At 40.4% G+C, this 23,789-nt stretch overlaps 1 protein-coding gene across 1 annotated transcript in view; it reads right to left on the reverse strand.

The window, feature by feature from the left end:
• ABCA13 (ATP binding cassette subfamily A member 13) overlaps positions 1-23,789 on the reverse strand; it is a 502,662-nt gene that overhangs the window by 355,889 nt on the left and 122,984 nt on the right. Inside the window, exons 21-26 of the mRNA XM_073008854.1 lie at positions 21,680-21,843; positions 20,230-20,309; positions 19,057-19,178; positions 7,191-7,385; positions 3,104-3,268; positions 1,936-2,113 (exon numbers count right to left, since the gene is read on the reverse strand). Coding sequence (XP_072864955.1) covers positions 1,936-2,113; positions 3,104-3,268; positions 7,191-7,385; positions 19,057-19,178; positions 20,230-20,309; positions 21,680-21,843 — 904 coding nt within the window. The remainder of the gene's footprint in view (positions 1-1,935; positions 2,114-3,103; positions 3,269-7,190; positions 7,386-19,056; positions 19,179-20,229; positions 20,310-21,679; positions 21,844-23,789) is intronic.

The raw sequence follows: 23,789 nt of genomic DNA on the forward strand, positions 1-23,789 counted from the left end.
GGACACTTGAAAATGAAAACGACAATTAGAAAAATAAATCTGGTTTTTCATCAAGAAAATTCTCATTTCAACAGTCACAATATTGAGATCAGAACTGAGCTTTTCTTATGAAGTCAGCTTTACAAGTTACTACTGAATTGTCTTTAAGGAACCCATGCAGAACTATCAAACTTCCTAATTTTGACATATTAAATTGCCTTATTTTCACGCAAGTACTGAATCCCTCTTGGTGGCTCTCATGAATCTTGTGATGCTAGTTGATTTCAATTAAAGATTTACTTAGCTAAATTGTCTAAATCAATGGTTACCTGATGAGGGTAGATATTTCATCACCATAATGAGTAGGAACTAAATCTTATAAGGTTTTAAGCTAGTGAGGAATACTTCAGTATAACTATTTCTTTTTTTTTTTTTTTTTTTTTTTTTGAGACGGAGTCTCGCCCTGTCACCCAGGCTGGAGTGCTGTGGCCGGATCTCAGCTCACTGCAAGCTCCGCCTCCTGGGTTTACGCTATTCTCCTGCCTCAGCTCCCAAGTAGCTGGGACTACAGGCGACTGCCACCTCGCCCGGCTAATTTTTTGTATTTTTTAGTAGAGACGGGGTTTCACTGTGTTAGCCAGGATGGTCTCGATCTCCTGACCTCGTGATCCGCCCGTCTCGGCCTCCCAAAGTGCTGGGATTACAGGCTTGAGCCACCGCGCCCGGCCCAGTATAATTATTTCTTACCCATCTAGAGAACATTTAAAATGAAAATATTATTTTAGCTTTATAAGAATAAAATGAAAATATTATCTTAGATTTGATACTGTGATTTATAAATACTTAAGGTATGACTGTTGTGGTTGTTTTAAATGTTACTTTCATCTTCCCAAACTCCCCATTTGAAAGGAAAAAAAATTAGTTGACAAGTACAATAAAATTGATGGAAATACTTCCCCCTAAAGTATAAATTAAGAATATGACTACATAATACATTTTTAAACCATTAATTATAGAAGTTGTTCTTACTGAAATTTAATGACTTACTCTTTACATTACAAGCTTAATATGAACAGGAGCAATTTTACTGCAGAAAAAAGCATAGTCATGATATGTACAAAACTAAAAATTTTAACTCAGAAATCCCGACATGTGACCTACAGAAACTATGAGATGACAGATGTGTGTTGTCTTACGCCATTAAGTGTGCAATGATTGTCATGCAGCATAGAAAATGAATACACTAGGATACATTTATACCCTTATGCTAAGGCACCAATACTCGTCATCTCCATTGCATCTCACAACAAGCTTATGAACTAGGTGCTACTGTTTCCATGTTATAAATGAAACCAACATGACGCAGACACAGAAAACAACGTGACCAAAAATGCACAACTGATGGAGCTGAACTGTCTAAACCCCAAAACCTCACCAGCATGTTTATTCTGCCTTACTAATAAAAACGTTTCCACTTAAATTGGGGCCAAAAAATTACATATTAATTTGCATTCATTTGTACCTATCGTGCATATTCACTTGTACCTGAGCTTCAGAGAGAGCAAATTTGGAGGTGACCACAGACAAGTTCTCTTCATTATTATAATATAGCCATTTGCATGGACCAAAGCAGTGCTCATGGTCTTTATGCCTGGACCCTCACCAATACTGGTTTGCCTGGGAAACCAATAGGGTTGGTGTTTCAGGTGTTTTAGACACTTCCTTGGTGACACAGTTCCTTAGTGACCCAGGTGAGAGGATTTGTTTGTGCTCAAAGGCACTAGGACTGTTCAAAGTCAGCTGCCATGCCAGCGTTTGGGGAGGTGGAAGCAGAAGATTTTATGCCAGTATATAGCAATCTTATACACAGACAGAATACTTAGTATAAAGTAGGGCCAATTATCAAGATACAAATGAATCTAAACACATATATATATTACTACTATCCTATCTTACTTGAATCTTCAGGGATGTTGAATTTTTCTTTGTCATCTTCCAAGAGTTCGTTAACTCTGGGCAAATTAATGAACATATTAGAATTGCTAAGGAATGATGCTTGGTCCTTGCAAACCAACTTCATCACAGACTGGAAAGAACCAAAGGCTGAACTTCTGGCCTGGACATTTTGTAAAACCTGAGAAAATAAGAAAACTAAATTGCAACTACATTGTGACTTAAAACAATTCCTTCACATACTTCTGAAAGTCTAGTTCCTTCCTCCACTGAATGTACAAGATACTCAACAAGTCAAAAGAATCGAATGTCTGCTTTAGAGTTTTCTGTCCTTGGGATACCATTTGAAACACTACGGTAATTTTTCTGGCCAACATACCTGGTAGAAGAGGGAAATGTCATACCTACACACACACACACACACACACACATAGATAAGGCCTTACTATTTGTCCAGTAATAAATTATTAATCTGTAAAATATCACTAATTCAGACTAATTACTAGTCTTAATGTGTGTCTATGCTACCAAGATACCCAGATATTTTATAGCTATACAAATTATCTATCACATGATGGACTTACAATATGTCTCCATGGCAGCTCTGAGAACATTGCTATCTTGCTCCTTATCCTGCACCTCCAGCCCTAAAAATTCCACACTCCTCCTCATTCGTGCCCAGTCAGTTCCATCCCAGACAAAGAGAGTTCAAGCAAAACCTAATATCAAGCCACTAAACTAAATCAAGTTTGTGTTTGCATTTGCAATAAATGATTTGTAATTTGTAAACCAATTATTTATAAGGAAATAAATGTTTTAAGGTTTTTGAAAGCAATTTGCTCTCTGAATTAAGTTAAACAGACCCTTGAAATCTCATCTGTGCAATAATTGAGTTAGTAATTTCTTACTTCATAGATAATGCATGTACTATCCCAATCTCCACACTGGTGGAATGTGGATCAAAGGTGTCAGTTTCATGCAGTTTTTGGAGAGATGCCAGGCCTTATTCTATGTTATGCTGTTGCTTCCAGAGATATGAAGAGGTACTTCCATTTCGGTATTTTGCTCTCTAATGCAAATTTTAGATGTGGGAAGATAAAGGAAAAAAGGGGCGAATACAAAGAAGGGGCAAATTTGAATATTTCCCTAGGGACAAAGATGAAGCACACACCTGTTGAAAGTCCAGTGTTTCTAGCAAGGCAGTGATTTTAAATGTGTGAAGAAACCCAGGAAGATGCTCAAAGATGCGCTGGGCTTTGGCAAGCAGGGAGCTGAGGCTGGAAACTACATCCAACAAGGAGTTGAGCAAGTCATTTGCTTCAGAAGGCATCAGAGTCTAAAGGACAAAACAAAAACAAAACAAAACAACATGAAATAACCAACACTGTATTTTTACCCTCACAAGCATCTTTTGAGCTGGGAAACCTTGTTTATTTGATTATTTTCTGTCTTGAACTTCAGAGACGCCTTTGCTGTACTATATGAAAGTCCTCTTCGTTGGAGTATATATAGCTCAGGTGTTTTGGAGCACACTGAATTGCACTAGCATTGTTAAAATGTAAACTAGAAACAAATGTGATCTATCATTAAAATTCAAATCATTTGTCAAATATTTCTTTGTATCTTTGTAGTGACCAAGGTGGAAATTTGAGAAGAGGCTCAAAATACGAGCAGTCCTTATATGTGAAGCAATTTACATTAATCTACTGCTTTAGTGTATTCATAACATTCACACATCATCTCAGTCCTCCTAATACCTTCTGGATGAGAAAACTGGGGCTTGTAGAGACTAAAAGTCTTCCAGAAGTCTCACAGTTAGAAAAGTTTAGGGATGTGAATTTAACCCCGATTCTTTAAAAATGTCAGTACCCTTTGAAGCTTACTTATGCTATAACCAACTGAAATGCTCTGTATTTTACTTTTTTTTTAATTTATTTATTATTATTATACTTTAAGTTGTAGGGTACATGTGCATAACGTGCAGGTTTGTTACATATGTATACTTGTGCCATGTTGGTGTGCTGCACCCATCAACTCGTCATTTACATCAGGTATAACTCCCAATGCAATCCCTCCCCCCTCCCCCGTCCCCATGATAGGCCCCAGTGTGTGATGTTCCCCTTCCCGATTCCAAGTGATCTCATTGTTCAGTTCCCACCTATGAGTGAGAACATGCGGTGTTTGGTTTTCTGTTCTTGTGATAGTTTGCTAAGAATGATGGTTTCCAGCTGCATCCATGTCCCTACAAAGGACACAAACTCATCCTTTTTTATGGCTGCATAGTATTCCATGGTGTATATGTGCCACATTTTCTTAATCCAATCTGTCACTGATGGACATTTGGGTTGATTCCAAGTCTCTGCTATTGTGAATAGTGCTGCAATAAACATACGTGTGCATGTGTCTTTATAGCAGCATAATTTATAATCCTTTGGGTATATACCCAGTAATGGAATGGCTGGGTCATATGGTACAACAGCAGCAAAAGCCAAAATTTACAAATGGGATCTCATTAAACTAAAGAGCTTCTGCACAGCAAAAGAAACTACCATCAGAGTGAACAGGCAACCTACAGAATGGGAGAAAATTTTTGCAATCTACTCATCTGACAAAGGGCTAATATCCAGAACCTACAAAGAACTTAAACAAATTTACAAGAAAAAAACAAACAACCCCATCAAAAAGTGGGCAAAGGATATGAACAGACATTTCTCAAAAGAAGACATTCATACAGCCAACAGACACATGAAAAAATGCTCATCATCACTGGCCATCAGAGAAATGCAAATCAAAACCACAATGAGATACCATCTCACACCAGTTAGAATGGCGATCATTCAAAAGTCAGGAAACAACAGGTGCTGGAGAGGATGTGGAGAAATAGGAACACTTTTACACTGTTGGTGGGATTGTAAACTAGTTCAACCATTATGGAAAACAGTATGGCAATTCCTCAAGGATGTAGAACTAGATGTACCATATGACCCAGCCATCCCATTTTTTTTTTTTTTTTTTTTTTTTGCATATTCTCAGTTCTACACTGGAAGCAGGGCAGGGCTTTTCTTCTGTCTTGATCATTTATGTAGCTACTGGGAATAAAACAGCAACAGGAAATATTAGTTGCTCGATAAATATTTGTTGGATGAATGGATAAATGAGGAAATGCCAGCTCTTTGCACAGAGCAGGGAAAATCACAGCTAATTTCCACTGACGGTCATTTGCATACTGAATTTTCTGTTTTCCAGGCTGGGGCAGAGGAACCCAATTGTCACTGCTTCTTATTTTTGCTCATTAGTGTTCTAGCTGCTAGCTCTGCAGATGACTTCCAGGGCTCCGAGATCACAGCTCCATCCTTCACAGAGGCACTCTGCTTCTAATGATGGAGTTCTGTCCATTCATACTACAGAGACAACTCTAGCAGGAGAAATGGTGTGTAACTTTTGTCACTTTTTCTACTCATCTTTCTAATTACAGCTGCCCTTTAAAAAAGTGGCATACAGTGACTGGTCCCTGACTTACAGTGGGGAGTGACAGAGATCCAGCACAGCTCCAACAGACCAGATTGATGTGCCAAATTAATATAGCAAATTGTGCTTTGCTGAAGGCTTCAGAAATTCATTGTCAGCTAAGTGAATCAGAAAGTACATGGACTTGGGAGTGAGCTGCACCTGCACGTGACCCTCACATGGCGGTGGGGCTGCCCCAGCATCCTGAGCAATATCTCGTATTTAATCAACTTTCATAAAGCCTTGCATATAGAAGGTACCTGAAAAACAAGTGCTGTTGTTATTAATGATGATGTCATTTTCACTGTGTCTGGGAGACTGAATCTAACCCACTGTCTTATCCTTCAAAGGAATCTTGGTACAGATGATGGCCCTTGTAGAAGGAATTATGTGGGCCTCTACAAGCACTTACTTCAAATCGGGGAACTTTGTGCACATAACAAAGTGGCCACTAAAGTACCATCGTGCCAATGGGAGGTCTGTTTCCCACAAAGAAAACTGCAAAGTTGGAAGAGAGGTTGTGGTGAGCAAAGGCAGAGCTAAACCATAAGCACGTTAGCGAGAAATATGAATTCCACCAAGATAGAGGTGGGTTTGCAAATTATGGGGATGCAAGAAATGTTTATCCTCCTCTTTATGGGTTTAAAATGTAATCGTTCTCAAAACAAGTATTTGTTCTGTGTGTGTGTGTGTACGTGTGTGTGTGTGTTCCAACATTTACCCCCTGGACTCTTGAAGTAATAGAAAGTAAGGAAATTATGTGTGACTGAAATGGCAGATCTACCCTTTGCTGACTCTAAAACTGTTCTCCCAGACTCGGGGTGCCTACAGCCACCTGACCATACTACAAACCCTGCAGCCCCTCTAATGAACGCAGAGGTTATGAAATACTTCCCTAAAGGGAAAACAATGGTACTTGGAGCAAGATCGATGCCTAAGGGTAGGCAGGGAAGCTTCTGGAAACTTAAGTAAAGATTCAAAGAGTGGAGGCCAGAAGGAGGAGAAACTTCTGGAAGGGGCAGCTTGAGAGCAGTGCGCTGTGGTTGGGAGCTGGGTCACCCTTACATGGGTTCTGGGCCCGTCTGGAAAGTGCTGGGCCTCCTTACTTCCCACTCTCCACTCTCTTCTGCAGACATCATCGTCTTTGGCCTCTCCAGCCCCTCCCTGCCCTCACATTGCTGCTTGTCAGAGGATCACGGGGCAAGTACGGAGCCGGCACACACAGGGGATTGGGCTTCCTGTGCTGCCAACCCCTCCACATTCTCTCCAGCGCTGGCCCTGGCAGAGCTGGATGCTTCCTGCTGACTGATAGAACCATGGTGCGGTGAGCAGCACCTAACTTGGGCCGCTCAGGAGTGGACCATGCACAATCCCAGCCTCCTCAAACATGCTCCAGGGAGGTGGCCCTTACAGAGGAGAGAACCCCTGGCATTAGGAAGCGGTGGTGCGTTTTTGCAGTGGGTCCTTCCACAATGAGCATGGAGACCACCAAAAACTCTGTCCCAATGCCCTGACACCTGTCTCCAAGGGCCCCCTGAAGGCTCTCCTGAACATCCCTTTATTACAACAAAGTCTTCTTGAGCCCTACCCTGGAGTCAGCAGACAGGTGACACTAGAGGCTGGTGGAGGCCACTGCAGAGTGTCCGGGTGCTCCTCTCCCACTGCAGCACCCCCAGGACTACCCTACTTATCTGCAGCCACCACAGCAGACTCCTGCAGAGGACCGCCCCGAGCCAGCATGCTCCCCATACCTTGTAAATGAAAGCTCGCACATCCAGGTTTTGACTCAGCAACACAATCAGAGGATATACTTTTGACGCCGGCAGGCCACAGAGTTCCTGCGTCACGATCCGAGATTTTTCCCCTTCAGGAAATGTCAGCAGGAGATGAAGGATTTCCTGATCACACTTTCCAGACAGAGCTACGGTGAGGGCACTGAAGAGAACCTGTTTCAAAGCACAGAGATCAGAAGTGAGGATACCTATGACATCGTGTGCTTCACCACCTCAGGCAGGAGCTTCATCGGCATAGAGTCACCCAAGATTGGGTTTCCTGGCTCCGGGGACTGACCTGCAGATGCAGGGAGCCCAAACTGTGGTTCGATTCTCAACATTTTGATGGAAATGTTTCTGAAGTGTCCACATCATTCTCTGACTTCTTATAAAATTTGCCTTCGCTTGGGGTCTTTGGATCACCCTTCTGAAACTCTGTCCCTCTGCTCTCCACGAGGCTCACTCGAATGCCCACCAAGCCCCGGCCCTCCAACGCCAGCCTCCTAGTTAGCATCTGTGTCTTGTTTGTCTGATATGAAGTCTTACCCTGGGCTTTCAGTTTATCAGCTTCCACTTTTCACTGTCATCAGTGTGAAGCTGATATTTTTTGCCTCCTTCATTTTTAGATTGAAAACAAGATTGCCAAGCTTGTTATATATTTTTTAAAAGCAAGTAAACTCAGAAGGAGGCACTGAGGACAACTTATATTAGTCTCTGGTTTATTACTATCATGCATCGCAATTAAAGGCTTTGACACACCTCTTCATTTGGGCATGCTTTTCAGTTAAGGGCATTTGTGATATACCAAATTACAAAAAGCAAAATAAAACAAAAACCATACTTCCTGCTCCACGTTTTTGCTCCTGATGAGCATAATTGCTGTGAAGCATTCAGGCCAACTGAGGCCGAAGTGCATGAACCCATGTGAATAGGAACCATGCGCACTGAATAAGAGCACGGAGAACTCAACAGATGCCATAAAATGTCCCCAAAATACATTAAGAGATAGATAATGGTGTAGTAGTCAGGGTCCTCCAGAGAAACAGAACCAATAGAATGTGTATGCATGTGTGTGTGTGTGTGTGTGTGTGTGTATGCAATCATGTGTCTCATGATGACAAGGGATGACAAGGATACATCGGGGAAATGCACCACTGGATAATTTTTTAATTGTGTGAACATCAAAGCATGCACTTACAGCATCCTAGAAGATACAGCCTACTACATACCTAGGCTATAGGGTATGGTCTATTGCTCCTAGACTACAAACCTGTACAGTGTGTCACTGTACTGAATCCTGTAGGCAATTGGTCCATTGTGGTATTTGTGTGGCTGAACATATCTAAACATAGAAAAGGTACAGTAAAAATACAGTACTATAATCTTAAGGGACGACCATCCTATATGGGGTCCATTGTTGACCAAAATATCGTTATCTGGTACATAATGACAAACTGCATATATGGTGGTAGTTCCATAAGATTATAATGGAGATGAAAAAATTGCTATCTTCTAGTGACATCAGCCATTGTAATGTTGTAGCCCGGTGTATTATTCAGGTGTTTGTGGCAGTGCCAGTGTAAACAAACCTGCCGCACTGACATTCATAGTAAAAGTATCACACACATAATTATGTACAGTACATAATAGTGACAAGGATAATAAATGACTATATTACTTGTTTATGTACTAACTGCACTATATTCTTATTATTTTAGAGTATACTCTTTCTAGTTATTAAAAAAAAGTTAACTGAAAACAGCCACAGGCAAGTCCCTCAGGAGGTGTCCAGAAGAAGGCATTGTTGTCACAGGAGATGACAGCTCCATGCATGTTATTGTCCCTGAAAACCTCCCAGTGGGACAAGATGTGGAGGCGGAAGACAGTGGTATTCATGATCCTGACCTCATGTAGGCCTATGCTAGACTGTGTGTTTGTGTCTTAATTTTTAACAATACAGTTTTAAAAGTTAAAAGTAAAAAAAATCTCAAAATAGAAAAAGCTTATAGAATAAGGACATAAAGGAAAACAGTTGTACAGCTGTGCAATGTATTTGTGTTTTAATGTAAGTGTTATCACTGAAGAGTCCAAAGGTTTTTTAAAATTTTAAAGTTTCGGCCGGGTGCAGTGGCTCACACCTATAATCCCAGCATTTTAGGAGGCCAAGGCAGGCGGATTGCCTCAGGTCAGGAGTTTGAGACCAGTCTGGTCAACATGGTGAAACCCTGTCTCTACTTAAAATACAAAAAAAATTAGTCAGGTGTGGTGGCATGCACGTGTAATCCCAGCTGCTCGGGAGGCTGAGGCAGGGTAATTGCTTGAACTGAGGAGGTGGAGGTTGCAGTGAGCCAAGATCACGCCACTGCACTTCAGCCTGGGCAACAGAGCAAGACTCCGTCTTAGAAAAAAAAATAAAATAAAATGTATAAAGTAAAAAATGTTACAGTAACCTAAGGTTAATCTATGATTGAAGAAAGAAATTTTTTTATATGAATTTAGAAACACACAGTATTTATTGAGTCTACAGTGGTGTACAGGCATGTCCTAGGCCTTCACATTCACTTGCCGCTCACTGACTGACTCACCCAGAGCAACTTCCAGTCCTGTAGCTTTATTCCTACCAAGTACCCCATACAGGCATACCATTTTTTAATCTTTTATACCATATTTTTCAGTACCTTTTCTATGTTTAGAACAGGTATCGTAAAATATGTTCTTGTGTTTTCTATGTTTTGATATACAAATACTTACCATGGTGTGACAATTGCCTACAGCATTCACTAGAGTAACCTGCTGTATTCTAGAGTGACATACTAGAAAGTAATTAAGACAAATCTTCTATGGCAAATGCAGAAAGGACTCTCATGAGCCCGCCTGGGTTGCTGCTCATGAAAAGCCAGGGCGATTCCCCTGAGTTAGGGGTTTGGATGAGGCCCATTTTCAGGGATGGTTTTATGCAAAAGCCTATTTTGTGGGATTGATCAAGGAGAGGTTCCTCTTGCGAAAGCAAAGGGTAGATGTGTTTAGGTTTGCAGGCTAGGAGCAACAGACCATACCATACAGCCTAGGTGTGTAATGGCTGTACCAGCTAGGTTTGTGTAAGTACCCTCTATGTAATGTTCACAGAATGGTGAAATCGCCTAATGATGCATTTCTCAGAATGAACCTAGTCATTAAGTGACACATAACACATATACACGGAGGGAGATTTACTTTAAGGAATTGGCTTATGCAAACGTGGCTGGCAAACTCAAAATCTGCAGGGTAGGCCAGCGGGCTGGGGACCCAGGAAGGAGCTGACATTGCAGCTCACATCTGCAGGCTGCCTGGAGACGGAAATTACTCTTCCTTGGGGGACTTTGTTATTTTCTTTTTGCCTTCAACTGATTGGATAAGGCTGACTCACATTATGGAGAGTAATCTTTACTCAACGTCTACTGATTTAACTGTTACTGTCATCTAAAAAATACCTGCACAGGGACATTTAGAATAATGTGTGAACAAATATCTGAGTACTGCAGCCTAACCAAGTTGACATACAAAATTAATCATCACGAATGGCTATGATACTTTACTATGCTAGTGTGCATTTTGAGTCTTTAAGAAAAAATATTAAGTATTTTCATCGCTAATTACCAAGAAGACGTTTTTTCACATAGGACTTGCATTGTGCAAACACACACTGGTGAAATTTTCCTTAATGCCACTGTTTTCAATCATGCTGTCTCTGGACAAGGGGGAAGCTCTCAGGAGGAGATTGGGAGCAGAATATAGGCATCTACGCTTTGCTTTCACAAGAGGAACCTCTCTTTGATCCATCCCACAAAATAGGCTTTTGCATAAAACCATCCCTGAAAATGGGCCTCATCCAAACCTCCAACTCAGGGGAATCGCCCTGGCTTTTCCTGAGCAGCAACCCAAGCTGGCCTAATAAGAGTCCTTTCTGCATTTGCCATAGAAGATTTGTCTTAATTACTTTCTAGCATGTCACACAGTGGTCCCTATGCAAGATCATATTTAATACATTTTTTAGAGTGTAGTCCCAGGACAAAAAATATTTGTCCTGAAATTGTTTACATATCTTTTTACCAAATAGAGAGGATCCCACACCCTGTCATGTGGAAGCTCCGCAGTCACAATGTACAGAAGCAACAGCCCCAGCAGCACATTTGCTCCCTCTCCTTTCCTGTGGTTTTCCAAACATTACTATTTATCTTTTAAAGATTGTATTGTGTTCATTGTTCCTGTTTGAGAGTAGGTAGGAGGGGAGGAAGTTTAGAAAAACAAAGACAACACTGAGTTGTGCTTGATTGAAAACATCTTGTGTGATTTCTATTCAAAGCAAAACAGGCACCTTTTATCTCAGGCTTTGCATAGGCTAATGCTGCAAATTATCAGAAACAGAATGCCAACTTCCTGCTGATTTTCCTGTGTGTCCGTGTTTGGCTTGGAAAGCTGGAAGGGGGCTGAGGATCCAGGGCAATGCCTTTCTGCCCTGCGAGCCTGGCTCATACACACTTGGCCACTTAGATAATTATCTGGGTATTTATGTGGTTTAAAAATGACAAAGATCCTTAGGAGAGGCATTTGCATTTTTAGCAAGAGCTTTGTTTATTGGACATCTGCCGAAACCCAAATCGCATTCAGAGGAGAGCACCAGAGATGGCCTCCATGTTGCCCAGCTGCTCATTGTAGACTCAGAGGTTGGGAAAGCATGGGAGGAAAGGCTGCCCTCAGCCCAGCTGTGACCAGAAAGGAAACACAGACAGTGATTCGAGGGAAGTGGAGATGATGGGGAGAGAGATTCTGCCAAGTTAGAATTTGTAAGACAAGAAAATGAAAGGAGGGCAGGTATTTAAAAATAGACCGTACACACTTCAGAGAGGAGCAGTGTGGCTCTCTGCCATTGGAGACCCATTCGAGCTCAGAGCTGCTCACAGGATAACGAGGCAAGTACAAGAGATGAGCATCAGAGGGCAGGAGAAGGCTGCGAGAACCTGTCCAGAAGGACTGAGGCCACACTGTGGCAAGGTAGTGGATCCTGACTCCAGCTCTTACTATCTGACTTCCTGAAAGCTGCTTAACGTCTGCAAGCTTCAGTTTCTTTGTCTATACAACTAGGGATGACAATAAAAGACAAAGGACTCCAAAGGGTTGTTAGGAGAATTAAATGAGATGTAAAGCATTCAGCTCAGGGGTAGTGTATATAAGTGCTCAAAAATGCCATTACTACTAAGAAGCCTATCAGTCACTACTAGCAAAAGCACAGTTTTGACTTACAGGATATTAAAGGGAAAAGATGAATAAGAATTAAGTGGGTTTATTGATTAAGGATGATGATTACACTTAAGAGAACTAATTAATTCCTTCTGGGTTTTCATATTCCTAAAGAGAACCATCTTCATACTGGAAGGGTAAAACAGGATGCCTAAGAGATCTGTGGATAAGCATCTTGGCAGCTGGCCTCTAGGTGCCAATGGTGTCCTTGTCCAGTGAGGCAGGCATCATCTGGCTGCAGTTCCTTGTTTTCTCAATTTTTATTTTAGGTTTATGGGGTACTTGCAGGTTTGTTACATGTGTAAGTTGTATGTTGCTGAGGTTTGGTGTGTGAACCATCACATCACCCAGATAGTGAGCATTGTGCCCAATAGGTGGTTTTTCAACCCGTTTTCCCCCTCCCATCCTCCCCATCTAGTAGTGCCCCTCTAGTAGTCCCTCATGTCTATTGTTCCATCGCTGATCATTAGAGAAATGCAAGTCAAAACCACAAGGAGATCCTATCTCACACCAGTCAGAAAGGCTATTATTAAAAAGTCAAAAAATAAAAGATGTTTGTGAGATTGTAGAAAAAGGGAACATTTATACACTGTTGGTGGGAATGTAAATTAGTTCAGCCACTGTGGAAAGCAGTGTGGGGATTTCTCAAAGAACTTAAAGCAGAACTACCATTCAGCCTGGCTGTAGTTCTTCAGTGAGGCCACGGCTGCTGTCCGGCCACCCTCTCCACCAGAACTGTCTCCATTTCCAGCTCCCTCTCTCCCTGTTTCCTCTTCATGCCTTCAGAAAGAGCGACATTTCTACTGTCTACAGTTTTTAAGAAGTCACGATGGAAATAAAAACTATCCAGGTTTTATTTTGTAAAGTAGACTTTAGAAATTACTAACAGATGATAACGTCAATTCTGGAAGAATTCTGATCATGGATTATCAAAAAGATTATGTGTAAGCCCTTGAAGAAAAAGAACATTACTGGAAACCATGTCGATACAGTCATGATCAACGAGCCATGTCAATATAAAGTCATTTTCCTTTAACGATGAAATTATTAGGCTAATCACTTACCAAGACACCCCAGACAGACCTGTTGCAACTGATTTAAGAGCCCAAACAAATAAATAGGTGTTAGGTGATACCTTCCTACGCCATGGTAATCTTTCTGCACTAACGACTTGGATGAAAATATAAGATACTCTCATCTTTTGGTGACTGATGAAGTTGAGAGAAAAAATGATACTTTGCAAATTAAAGTATCAGAATTTGATATTAAAAAACACCTTGAAAGAATATCCAATTAACCAAAACAGCATGGTATTGGTAAAAACAAACAAACAAACAAACAAACAAACAAACAAAAAAACCAGACACATAGACCAATGTAACTAACAGAAAATAGAAAGTCCAGAAATAAGGCTGTACAGCTGTAACTGTCTGATCTTTGACAAACCTGACCAAAACAAGCAATGGAGAAAGGATTCCCTCTTCAATAAATGGTGCTGAGATGACTGGCCAACCATGTGCAGAAGATTGAAATTGGTCTCCTTCCTTATGCAATACAAAAATCAACTCAAGATGGGTTAAAGATTTAAATGTAAAACCCAAAACTATAAAAATCCTGGAAGACAACCTAGGTAATACTATTCTGGACATAGGAATGGGCAAAGAGTTCATGATGAAGATGCCCGAAGCAATCTCAAGAAAAGCAAACATTGAAAAATGGGACCTAATTAAACTAAAGAGCTTATGCACAGCAAAAGAAACTATCAATAGAGTAAACAGACAATCTACAGAATAGGAGGTTTTGCAAACTATGCATCTGACAAAGGTTTAATACCAAGTATCTATAAAGAACTTAAAAAATTTTACAAGAAAAAAAGCCTCATTAAAAAGTGAGCAAAGGACATGAACAGATACTTTTCAGAAGAAAACATACATGCAGCCAACAAGCATATGAAAAAAATCTCAATAATACTGATCATTAGAGACACGCAAATCAAAACCACAGTGAGATACCATCTCACATCAATTAGAATGATTATTATAAAAAGTCAAAAAAGTAACCGATTCTGGTGAGGTTGCAGAGAAAAGGGAATATTTATACACTCCTGGTGAGAATGTAAATTAGTTCAACCATTGTGGAAACCAGTGAGGCGATTCCTCAAAGAACTAAAAAGAGAACTACCATTTGACCCATTACTGGGTGTATACCCAAAGGAATATAAATCACTCTACCATAAAGATACCTGCACATGTATGTTCATTGCAACACTATTCACAATAGCAAAGACATGAAACTAACCTAAATGTCCATCAAGCGCAAACTGGATAAAGAAAATGTGGTACATATACACCATGGAATACTATGCAGCCATAAAAAGAACAAGGTTATGTCCTTTGGAGGGACATGGATGGAGCTAGAGGCCATTATCCTCAGCAAACTAATACAGGAACAGAAAATCAAATACCGCAAATTCTCACTTATAAGTTGGAGCTAAATAATGAGAACACATGGATACAAAGAGGGGAACAAAGCACACTGGGGCCTACTTGAGGATGGAGGTTGGAAAGAGGGAGAGAATCAGAAAAAATAATTTTTGGATACTAGGCTTAATACCTGGGTGATGAAATAATCTGTACTACAAACCCCCTGACACGAGTTTACCTGTATAACAAACCTGCACATGCACCCCTAAGCCTAAGATAAAATATTACTTTTTAAAAATAAAAAGGAAAAAATACTGTGCCAAAACTAGCAAGAAGCATTTTTGCAGAGATCAATGCCAATTGGGGAATTAAGTTTTAAAAATATTTACATAAGTGCAAGTAGGAGAAGAGGAAACCCATCGGCAAGCAGTAATTTTCTTAGAACCATTAATTTATAATAAATTGAAGCAATAACATCATGTGATGGAAGAATAACACAGTTCAAGTTCAAAGACCTGGGTTTGATTTCAGGCCCTCTCCCAGCTGTGACTTCACCGTACCACATTCATCTGTGAAAGAAGAGAAATGCCCTGCTCAGAGGGAGTTAAATGAGACACAAATGCCCTTAGCACAATATTCATTTCTCAGGATTCTTAATGAGCAAATAAGGTAATGTGGCTTTCATAAACCTAAGAAATGCTAGCTGAGTTAATGGAAGGAGAGTAGCTGGAATTTCACTTCATTTTAGTGAATGTTTAATGAGAACCTACCATATTTACTGAGAATACTCTAGTAGAACAACAAATCAAAGAAGAGAAAAGTCCTACTCTAAGAGCACCAGAGAACGAGATGGTGGTGGGTGGGTGTGTGCATTTCATTCTGGGAACCCTGGATTACAAGGACCATAAACCCCAACGTCATGATGTGGTGACAGAGCCAGACAAGCAGTCTAGGGCATAGGAAGGACTCTCTCTAGAATGAGACGCTGCACACAACAGATGGTGTCTTCCAGGAAACTTCAGGCCAAACTTCTCATGATCCCAGAAACCCGTAACTCTAGTCACACATTAATTACTTTTTGTCTTCAGAGAAAGGAGGGGGAAAAAAAAAAAACAACAGAATAAGCAGATTTTGACCAGTGTCTGCTCTGAAATGAGTTTCACCAAGAACTATCTGTTGAAGTTTTTCAGGAAACAAACTTCATGTATTAAAACAAAGGCAATGTGTAATGTTTCCAAACTCCTAAGAGGAATCTCTCCCTCCCCATAAATTGTGCCCAGCAGCTCTGTTAATGACGCAACCAACAGAACCAGCCCCCAGGACCGGCCCCAAGTGAGATAAGGAAATTTGACCAGATTCACTAAACTCAATCATTTCTGCTCAAAAGAAACAGAAAAAAAAAATTCAGAATACCATTCCATTTGAAGGAGCCTCCCAGAAGAGATCGGAACTTTCAGGGGAAGCCCTCTCCCTTCCTCCTTAAGATTTGTGAGGCAGGGAGAACAAATCCACTGAGGATTGTGAAAAAATATTCCTCTTCCAAGCAAAAGTCCTCTGAACGCTGCCCAATTGTTTAGCACAGAAAATAAAGGGGCAGAAGGCCGACTTGATTGCTGTCTCAATCTATTTGGGTCCTGACACTTTGACCTCATTGTTAATTTTAAAATAATAAAAATTTGGCCCAACACAAGGAAGGAAGTCATTGTTGATTCGAATGTGTGCCTAAAACATGGGAACATAGCATGAAGTGGATGGGTGCTTCACAGGCCAGGTGGACAGGATCCAAGCCCAGGACAGAAGGCTGGGCTAGATGGGCTCCAGTGTCCAGCAAACCCCTGTGATTTGTGGTTTTAATTGGGTGATGCTGACATTAGAGAATGGAACTCTGCAAGAAAAAGGAAATTCCCATAGGTGGGTGCCCATGGCAGGTTCTCTGCAGCCAGGGAAGAGGGCAGGAAACAAAAATGAGATGGTATCCATTCATCTGCTGCCTTTCCCTCCTTCTGCTCACTCCTGCCTCTGGTCTTTTGATAGGAATGTCCCCAGCTCTGTGACTCTCACATAACTCATTATATGCTTATCACCATTCCAGTCTGACGTCCATCTTCACTGATTCAGGGAGGCTTCCAGGGACCACCTGTCCTCATTGTTGTGTTCTATTTGCATGACAGAACTTTCTGGTCTCTTAACACCAGTCTTCATTTGTTTGCATATTTACTGTGTCATCCCCCATAGATCATTGGCTCCCTTGGAGCACGGACTTGGAGCCCAAATTTTTGGGACCATTCCTGTCATGCAGAAACATCCTAAGTGAATAAAGGAAGAAATGAATGAATGAAGGTTTCTGCAATTTTGCCAGGGCTTTAACACCACGCAAAGTATTCCATGCAGGCCACCAACAGACTGGACTAAGAATCTGATGTGATTATTTGCAAACTGACTAAAGCTATGGTAGAGAAGCCCAGGAAGAAAGACAAGAAAAGGACGCTAGAAATAACATGATGCTACTGAAAACCTGACAATCTAGAAAAAACAAATATCCAAAGTGTCACCTCCTAACCTAACATGAATTCCTTGCTTAGGATGTGTAGATACATGTGAATTTATGGATATACTTAACCATCAAAGCAAATAATCTTATTACTTATTTGAAATGCAAGAATGCAGCTTTTTAAATACTCCTCCCAATTACTTAACTGTCCAGCTGTTTAGGCGGTCTTAATGATTCATACTGACAAAGAGGTAGAGAAAGATACACAGAGTGCAAGAAAAGCACTGCAGAACCATCGACACAAGACAATACCACATTATCACAGGCGCCTTCTCTGTGCACAGCCCTCCCTTAATAGAACAGCAGTGACACCCAGTGGCCACTTGTTTCATCAGGCAGTGGTCATCAAAAATAGTTGAGCCCAAACCCAAAAAGTATCATAAAACTGAATTTGAAAGGGACCCCAAAAGTTAGCTAATCTGAGCCTGGTCTTAAAACATTCTCAGGTAGCTACTCCAATTACTCCAGCCACTGTTTCTTTCCCCAGTTACTCGTTTCAATAACTATAGATTTTAAACCAAAATCTTCACTGTTTCTCTATAAGGCATCATGCGAGGTAGGGAAGAGACAATTTCAACACTGCCCCCTGCTTTCCTTGGCTCTCACATGTTTAATAAGCTGAATTCGACATTTTTTCCTTGAAGATAAATACTAAGTGCCTTATTATAAGTAACTTGGTGACATTGTCATTTGAATTTTGGTTTCCCAGCTTCTGATCTCTTTTTAATTTAGATTAATTCTTCATTAGTCTACCCGTCAAGCTTGCAATAAGCCCCAATTAACCAGAACTGACATGAAATTAAATGTGTGTTGGGGCCCAGTTGATGGTCAATTGCAATGTTTACTTATGAATCAGCTCCACGGTTACTACTTCTGGAAGGTTCTCTGTACAGGCAGGTAAAACCCCAACTAGAAGTGCTGAAAGCTGTCTCAGAAAATCTCCTGCTAAGGATCCAGGTGATATCTGCTGTGGACAACATGAAATGTCCCTGTTCCCCTTTTCCACAGATAAACCATACGCCATGTAGCCCGTATGTTACTTATTCCTTGGTTTGTTGCAATAGCTCTTTGATTGTTTTATCACATTTTTCAGCTTGGAGATGACACTGCCTGCCATTGCTCATTTGCTTTCACAGTGATTCACTACGGTAGTACACAGTCAGACTGCGCCCAGTCACTCTCCACTCAGAGGAAGTCATAGTCGATTCTTAGATATTTTTAGCTGTTTTTGGTTTTGGGTATTTTAAGAATTTTGCAACACCTGCTGAACCAAGCAGAGACTCTTCCCAGGTGTCTTGCGTCAGGGCTGGGAATCAACTGAACAAATAATCACCAACTTTGTTCTAACTCCAAATAAAGAAAATATTATGGAATTAAAAACCCTAAGATTTTGGTATGGGACAATGACACCCTTTGGTTCCTTGCTTGTTCTTTTGTCTCCTTTCTGCCTCCAATTATATCATTTGTGCAGCAACCCACTCCACTAGCCAAAGGAGAGGAAGGGAAGAAGGAAGAAAGGACAACACAGTGTCAGTAACTTCAGGCTAAGGCTCCTTCCATGAGCAAAACAGACAGACAAGAAGCAGCACCACACCTTGGAGTGGGAAATATTTGCTTCTAGAATGCTATGGATAGTCTCATTTGAGATGCGGATGGAAGAGCGAAGCTCCTCAGTCAACTTGGTGATATTCTTCATCAAATCTTTTATTTTCACATCTGCAAAGTAAGGAAAATAAGAAATTTGTATAATAAAGGCTGAGGTCATTATTGACTGCAAAAACAAAATTTAATATTACAACCTGGCTAGGATAGTTTCTTTCATGCCATTCAACCCATAAATCACTAAATAAAGTCATACCTTTCTCTCCCAGGAATAACTTAAATAATTTGTATGACAATAAACCAAAATGCCAGGTTCTGTGGTATTTTCTGGTTACTGGTCTACTCTCTCTAAGGCCTGAATGTTTCAGGAACATTTATTTTAGAAAGAACTTCTTCTGGCCAGGTGCGGTGGCTCACACCTGTAATCCCAGCACTTTGGGAGGCTGAGGTGGGCAGATCACAAGGTCAGGAGTTCAAGACCAACCTGACCAAAGTGTTGAAACCCTGTCTCTACTAAAAATACAAAAAAAAAAAAAAAAAGCTGGGCATGGTGGTACAAGCCTGTAATTCCAGTTACTCAGGAGGCTGAGGCAGGAGAATAGCTTAAACCCAGGAGGCGGAGGTTGCAGTGAGCTGTGATCGCGCCACTGCACTCTAACCTGGGTGACAGAGTGAGACTAAAAAAAAAAAAAAAAAAAAAAAAAGAAAGAGCTGCTTCTTAGGGAGCAGTGACCAAGTGCTATAGGAAACTCACTTGTATACATGCATCTACTCATCTCACTTTTTTAACGAGAGGGGTCATTTAAGTATTTGCCAGAATTCTTCAGATATGGCATGTTGATGCTACAAGAAACTTCATGAGTTGATCGAGTGAACAGCCAAGGAAACAGAGACACACAGGCACCAATTGCTTGTCCAAGGGGGCAAGGCCAGAGCAAAATCCAGACCACAGAAGCTTCTCTTTGTTCCTCTGCTTCAATATGGTACCCTAGGATTTCAGGACTTTCTTTATAAATGCCAAATACATCAGACCAGTCAAGTTCTAAATGATTATGTATCACATATAGCATAAATTTTCTGTTGTATGTTTTATTTTAATAATATATTTGCATGAGAAACTAAATTTAATTTTTAATCAAGCAAACTTGGAAAACCACATACTTACCCTCAGTTACTGTGAAATTGCTGAGAAAAGTCATGATGGGATTCCCTGATGACCAAGTTTCCTCGAGGCTTTTGGCTAACCTAAAATAGCAGAAAATTAAAGCTAAATTAGGCAAGATAAAACATCAGAAACAATATTGGAATGAATAATACTGCCTCAGCTCCCAGGAGATGGGCTGGATAACAAGATCACATTTCCATAAAGTTCCTCCAACAATTAGATGCACATGTCTCCCGACACCATCTGTATGTGAATATCCATTAATACTACCCACACTCCAGTATTTCTTTCTCAGAGCTCCTGCCAAGCGAGATGAACCAGGGGAATGAAGATGCATAATAAATGGTTTTCTGCAACTGTGAAAAGAATAGATAGGATAGATCATGGAACGTATGAGAAATTAGGATAGCCAGGGTCAGATGAACATAATTCTTTCTGTGAAAAAGTCATTTGCAGAATTCAAAGTTCCTTATTTCCCCTTCTGGTGCTTTACACTTTCAGAACACTATGCAAAATTGATCAGACATGAATGTAATTTGAAAAATATTTGCCACCGGGTGCAGTGGCTCACGCCTGTAATCCCAGCACTTTGGGAGGCCGAAGAGGGCAGATCATGAGGTCAAGAGATCGAGACCATCCTGGCTAACACGGTGAAACCCCGTCTCTACTAAAAATACGAAAACAAAATTAGCCAGACAAGGTGGTGGGGCCTGTAGTCCCAGTCACTCAGGAGGCTGAGGAGGGAGAATGGCGTGAACCCAGGAGGCGGAGCTTGCAGTGAGCCCAGATAGCACCACTGCACTCCAGCCTGGGTGACAGAGCGAGTCTCTGTCTCAAAAAAAAAAAAAAAGAAAGAAAAGAAAAGAAAAGAAAAATATTTGCCTGCTCATACAGAAATTATTTATTTATTTATGAGACAGGCCTTTTATCTGTCAGCCAAGCTGGAGTTCAGTAGCACAATCACTGCTCACTGCAGCCTCAAACTCCTGGGGTCAAGTAACCCTCCTGCCTCAGCCTCCTATGTGGTTGGGATCAAAAATGCACTGCACCAAATCCTACTAATTTTTTTGTTATTGTTGCTTTTATTTTTTAGAGACAGGGTCTTGCTATGTTGCCCAGGTTGGTCTCAAATTCGTAGCCACAAGCGATTCTCCCACATCAGCCTCCCATTAGATGGGATTACAGGCATTTGCCACCAAGCATTGTGGATTACATTCTTTTATCTAATATCTTGGTCGCCAATAAAGTTAGCCTTCTGGTTAACGCTGCTGTTACATTTTACCACTCAAAAATTGTCATGGAAAACTTTGATGTTTGGAGAACACATATTAATATGTACATTAAGAGTATTTGTACAGACTACTGTCTGAAATTCACATTTTAAAAGTGCTAGACATCGTCTCTATGAATGGAAGTACTGGGGAGGGCATGAAAGAATATCAGAGCATACATGTGCAAGTGCTGCTGCACCGTCTCCAGCCTCGGCTGGCATGTGCAGTCTTGGTCAGTGGCATTTTCCAAGCTGCTCTTGAAGCTTTCCAAGGTACTAGAAAGATTCTTGCCAAGACTTTCACAATTTAGCTGATTGGGCAAGGACCATATCTTTTCAATTTCCTAGAAAACATAGCAATGATATAGGTTAGAAACACACATACTTATTTGTAAGATTTTAGTTTATTCTCATTAGTCTCAGGAAACACAGAGAACAAACAATCACGTCAGTTGCTTCTGTGCATTCCACAGTAGGAGAAAGAGCCCTTGGCTGTGGAAATACAGAAGCCCAAATTTTACTCCCGGCTCTGCTACTAGCCAGTCAGGCAAGACAGCATGTTCTTGAACATATAGCAGAGAACATGCAATTCTCCACCAAATGGCCTGGCTCTTAACTTCCCGAAGCTCTGTTCTTATGAACATACACAATTCAATAGCAGAAAAACAAATAGATCAATTTTTAAAAAGGCCAAAGAAGCTGAACAGACGTTATCCAAAGAAGACATAAAGATGGCAAACAGGTGAAAGAAAAGGTGCTCAACTTCACTAATCAACAGGAAAATGCAAATCAACCACAGTGAGCTATTACCTCATACCTGTTAGGATGGCTGTTACCAAAAACACAAGAAATAACGAGTTGGTGAGGGTGTGCAGGAAAGGGAAACCTTGTGCCCTGTTGGTGGAAATGTAAATTGCTGCAGCCATTATGGAAAACAGTATGAAGATTTCTCAAAATATTAAAAATAGAACTACCATATGATCCAGAAATCCCACTTCTGGGTATAAAGCCAGAGGAAATGAAATTACATCCCAAAGAGATATTTACATTATTCACAAAAGCCAAGATATAGAATCAGCCAAAATGTTTCTAAAGAGATGAATGAATAGAGAAAATGTGACATTATATACAATAAAATATTATTCAGCCATAAAAAGAAGGAAATTATGCCATTGGCAGCAACACGCATGAACCCAGAAGATAAGCTAAGTGACGTAAGTCAGCCACAAAAAGAAAACTACTACACAATCTCATTTACATGTAAAGTCAAACTTTTTAAAAGTCAAACCCATAGAAACAAAGCATAGAGTTGTGGTTACCAGGAATGAACGTGGGAGGAATGAAGATGTTGGTCAAAGGGTGTAAAGTTGCAGTTATGTAGAATGGGCACATCTAGAGAAGTAATATACAGCATGAGAATTATAGTTGCCAATATTGTATTACATACTGAAATTTGCTCAGAAAGTAGATTTTAGGTGCTCTTAACACACACGCACGACACACAAAGATAACTCTGAGATGACAGATATGCTCATTTATTTGTAGTAATCATGTCACTTTGTGTGTTTATCTAAACATTGTGTTGTATATTTTAAATATATGCTATTAAAAATAAATATGAAAATAACAAAATTTTAAAGAAAATTTAGGCTTTTCAAAATTCACAGCCACAAACACAATGATTAAAAAGAAATCATATGTGGCTATTCATATGTGAGGTGGATAAAACCTGGATCTGCCCTACTCTGAAGGTCAGCAGTGCAGTCTGGGAGGCTCCTGTTCTGCCGGCTGGAGGTGGAGAGGCTCCTAAGACACTGGGGAACATCTGGAAAGACTCTAGAAGTAGGTCCCCACCCTCCGTATCTCCAGCCCCCACCTCTGAGATTTCATGGACATCTTATCAGTATCTTCCTGGAAATAATCGGTTTTTTAAAAGACCAATCATTTTGCCAAAAAAGAAAACCTTTTAGAATAATACCTATTAATTGACAAAATGCAAAACACTTACCATATGTGGAATTAAATGACAAATACAACAACCTGAAAAATACCACAAACATATAACGTCTATGTCTATAAACATACACATGAATCTATACACTTTCCCTAGACACAGCTATTCTACCATAAATACTTTATTTTACATCATCAGAATTTATTTGCTTCATCACATTTTATTTATATCACTATATTCTTACTGATATTGGAAGCCTAGTTCCATGTTGCACCAATTATGGGAAGGTATCATATGTAGGTCAACACTTAGGTAATATGTCTGTTGAAATAAAAC

This window comes from Chlorocebus sabaeus, chromosome 21 (assembly GCF_047675955.1).
Source record: "Chlorocebus sabaeus isolate Y175 chromosome 21, mChlSab1.0.hap1, whole genome shotgun sequence".
Lineage (NCBI taxonomy): Eukaryota > Metazoa > Chordata > Mammalia > Primates > Cercopithecidae > Chlorocebus > Chlorocebus sabaeus.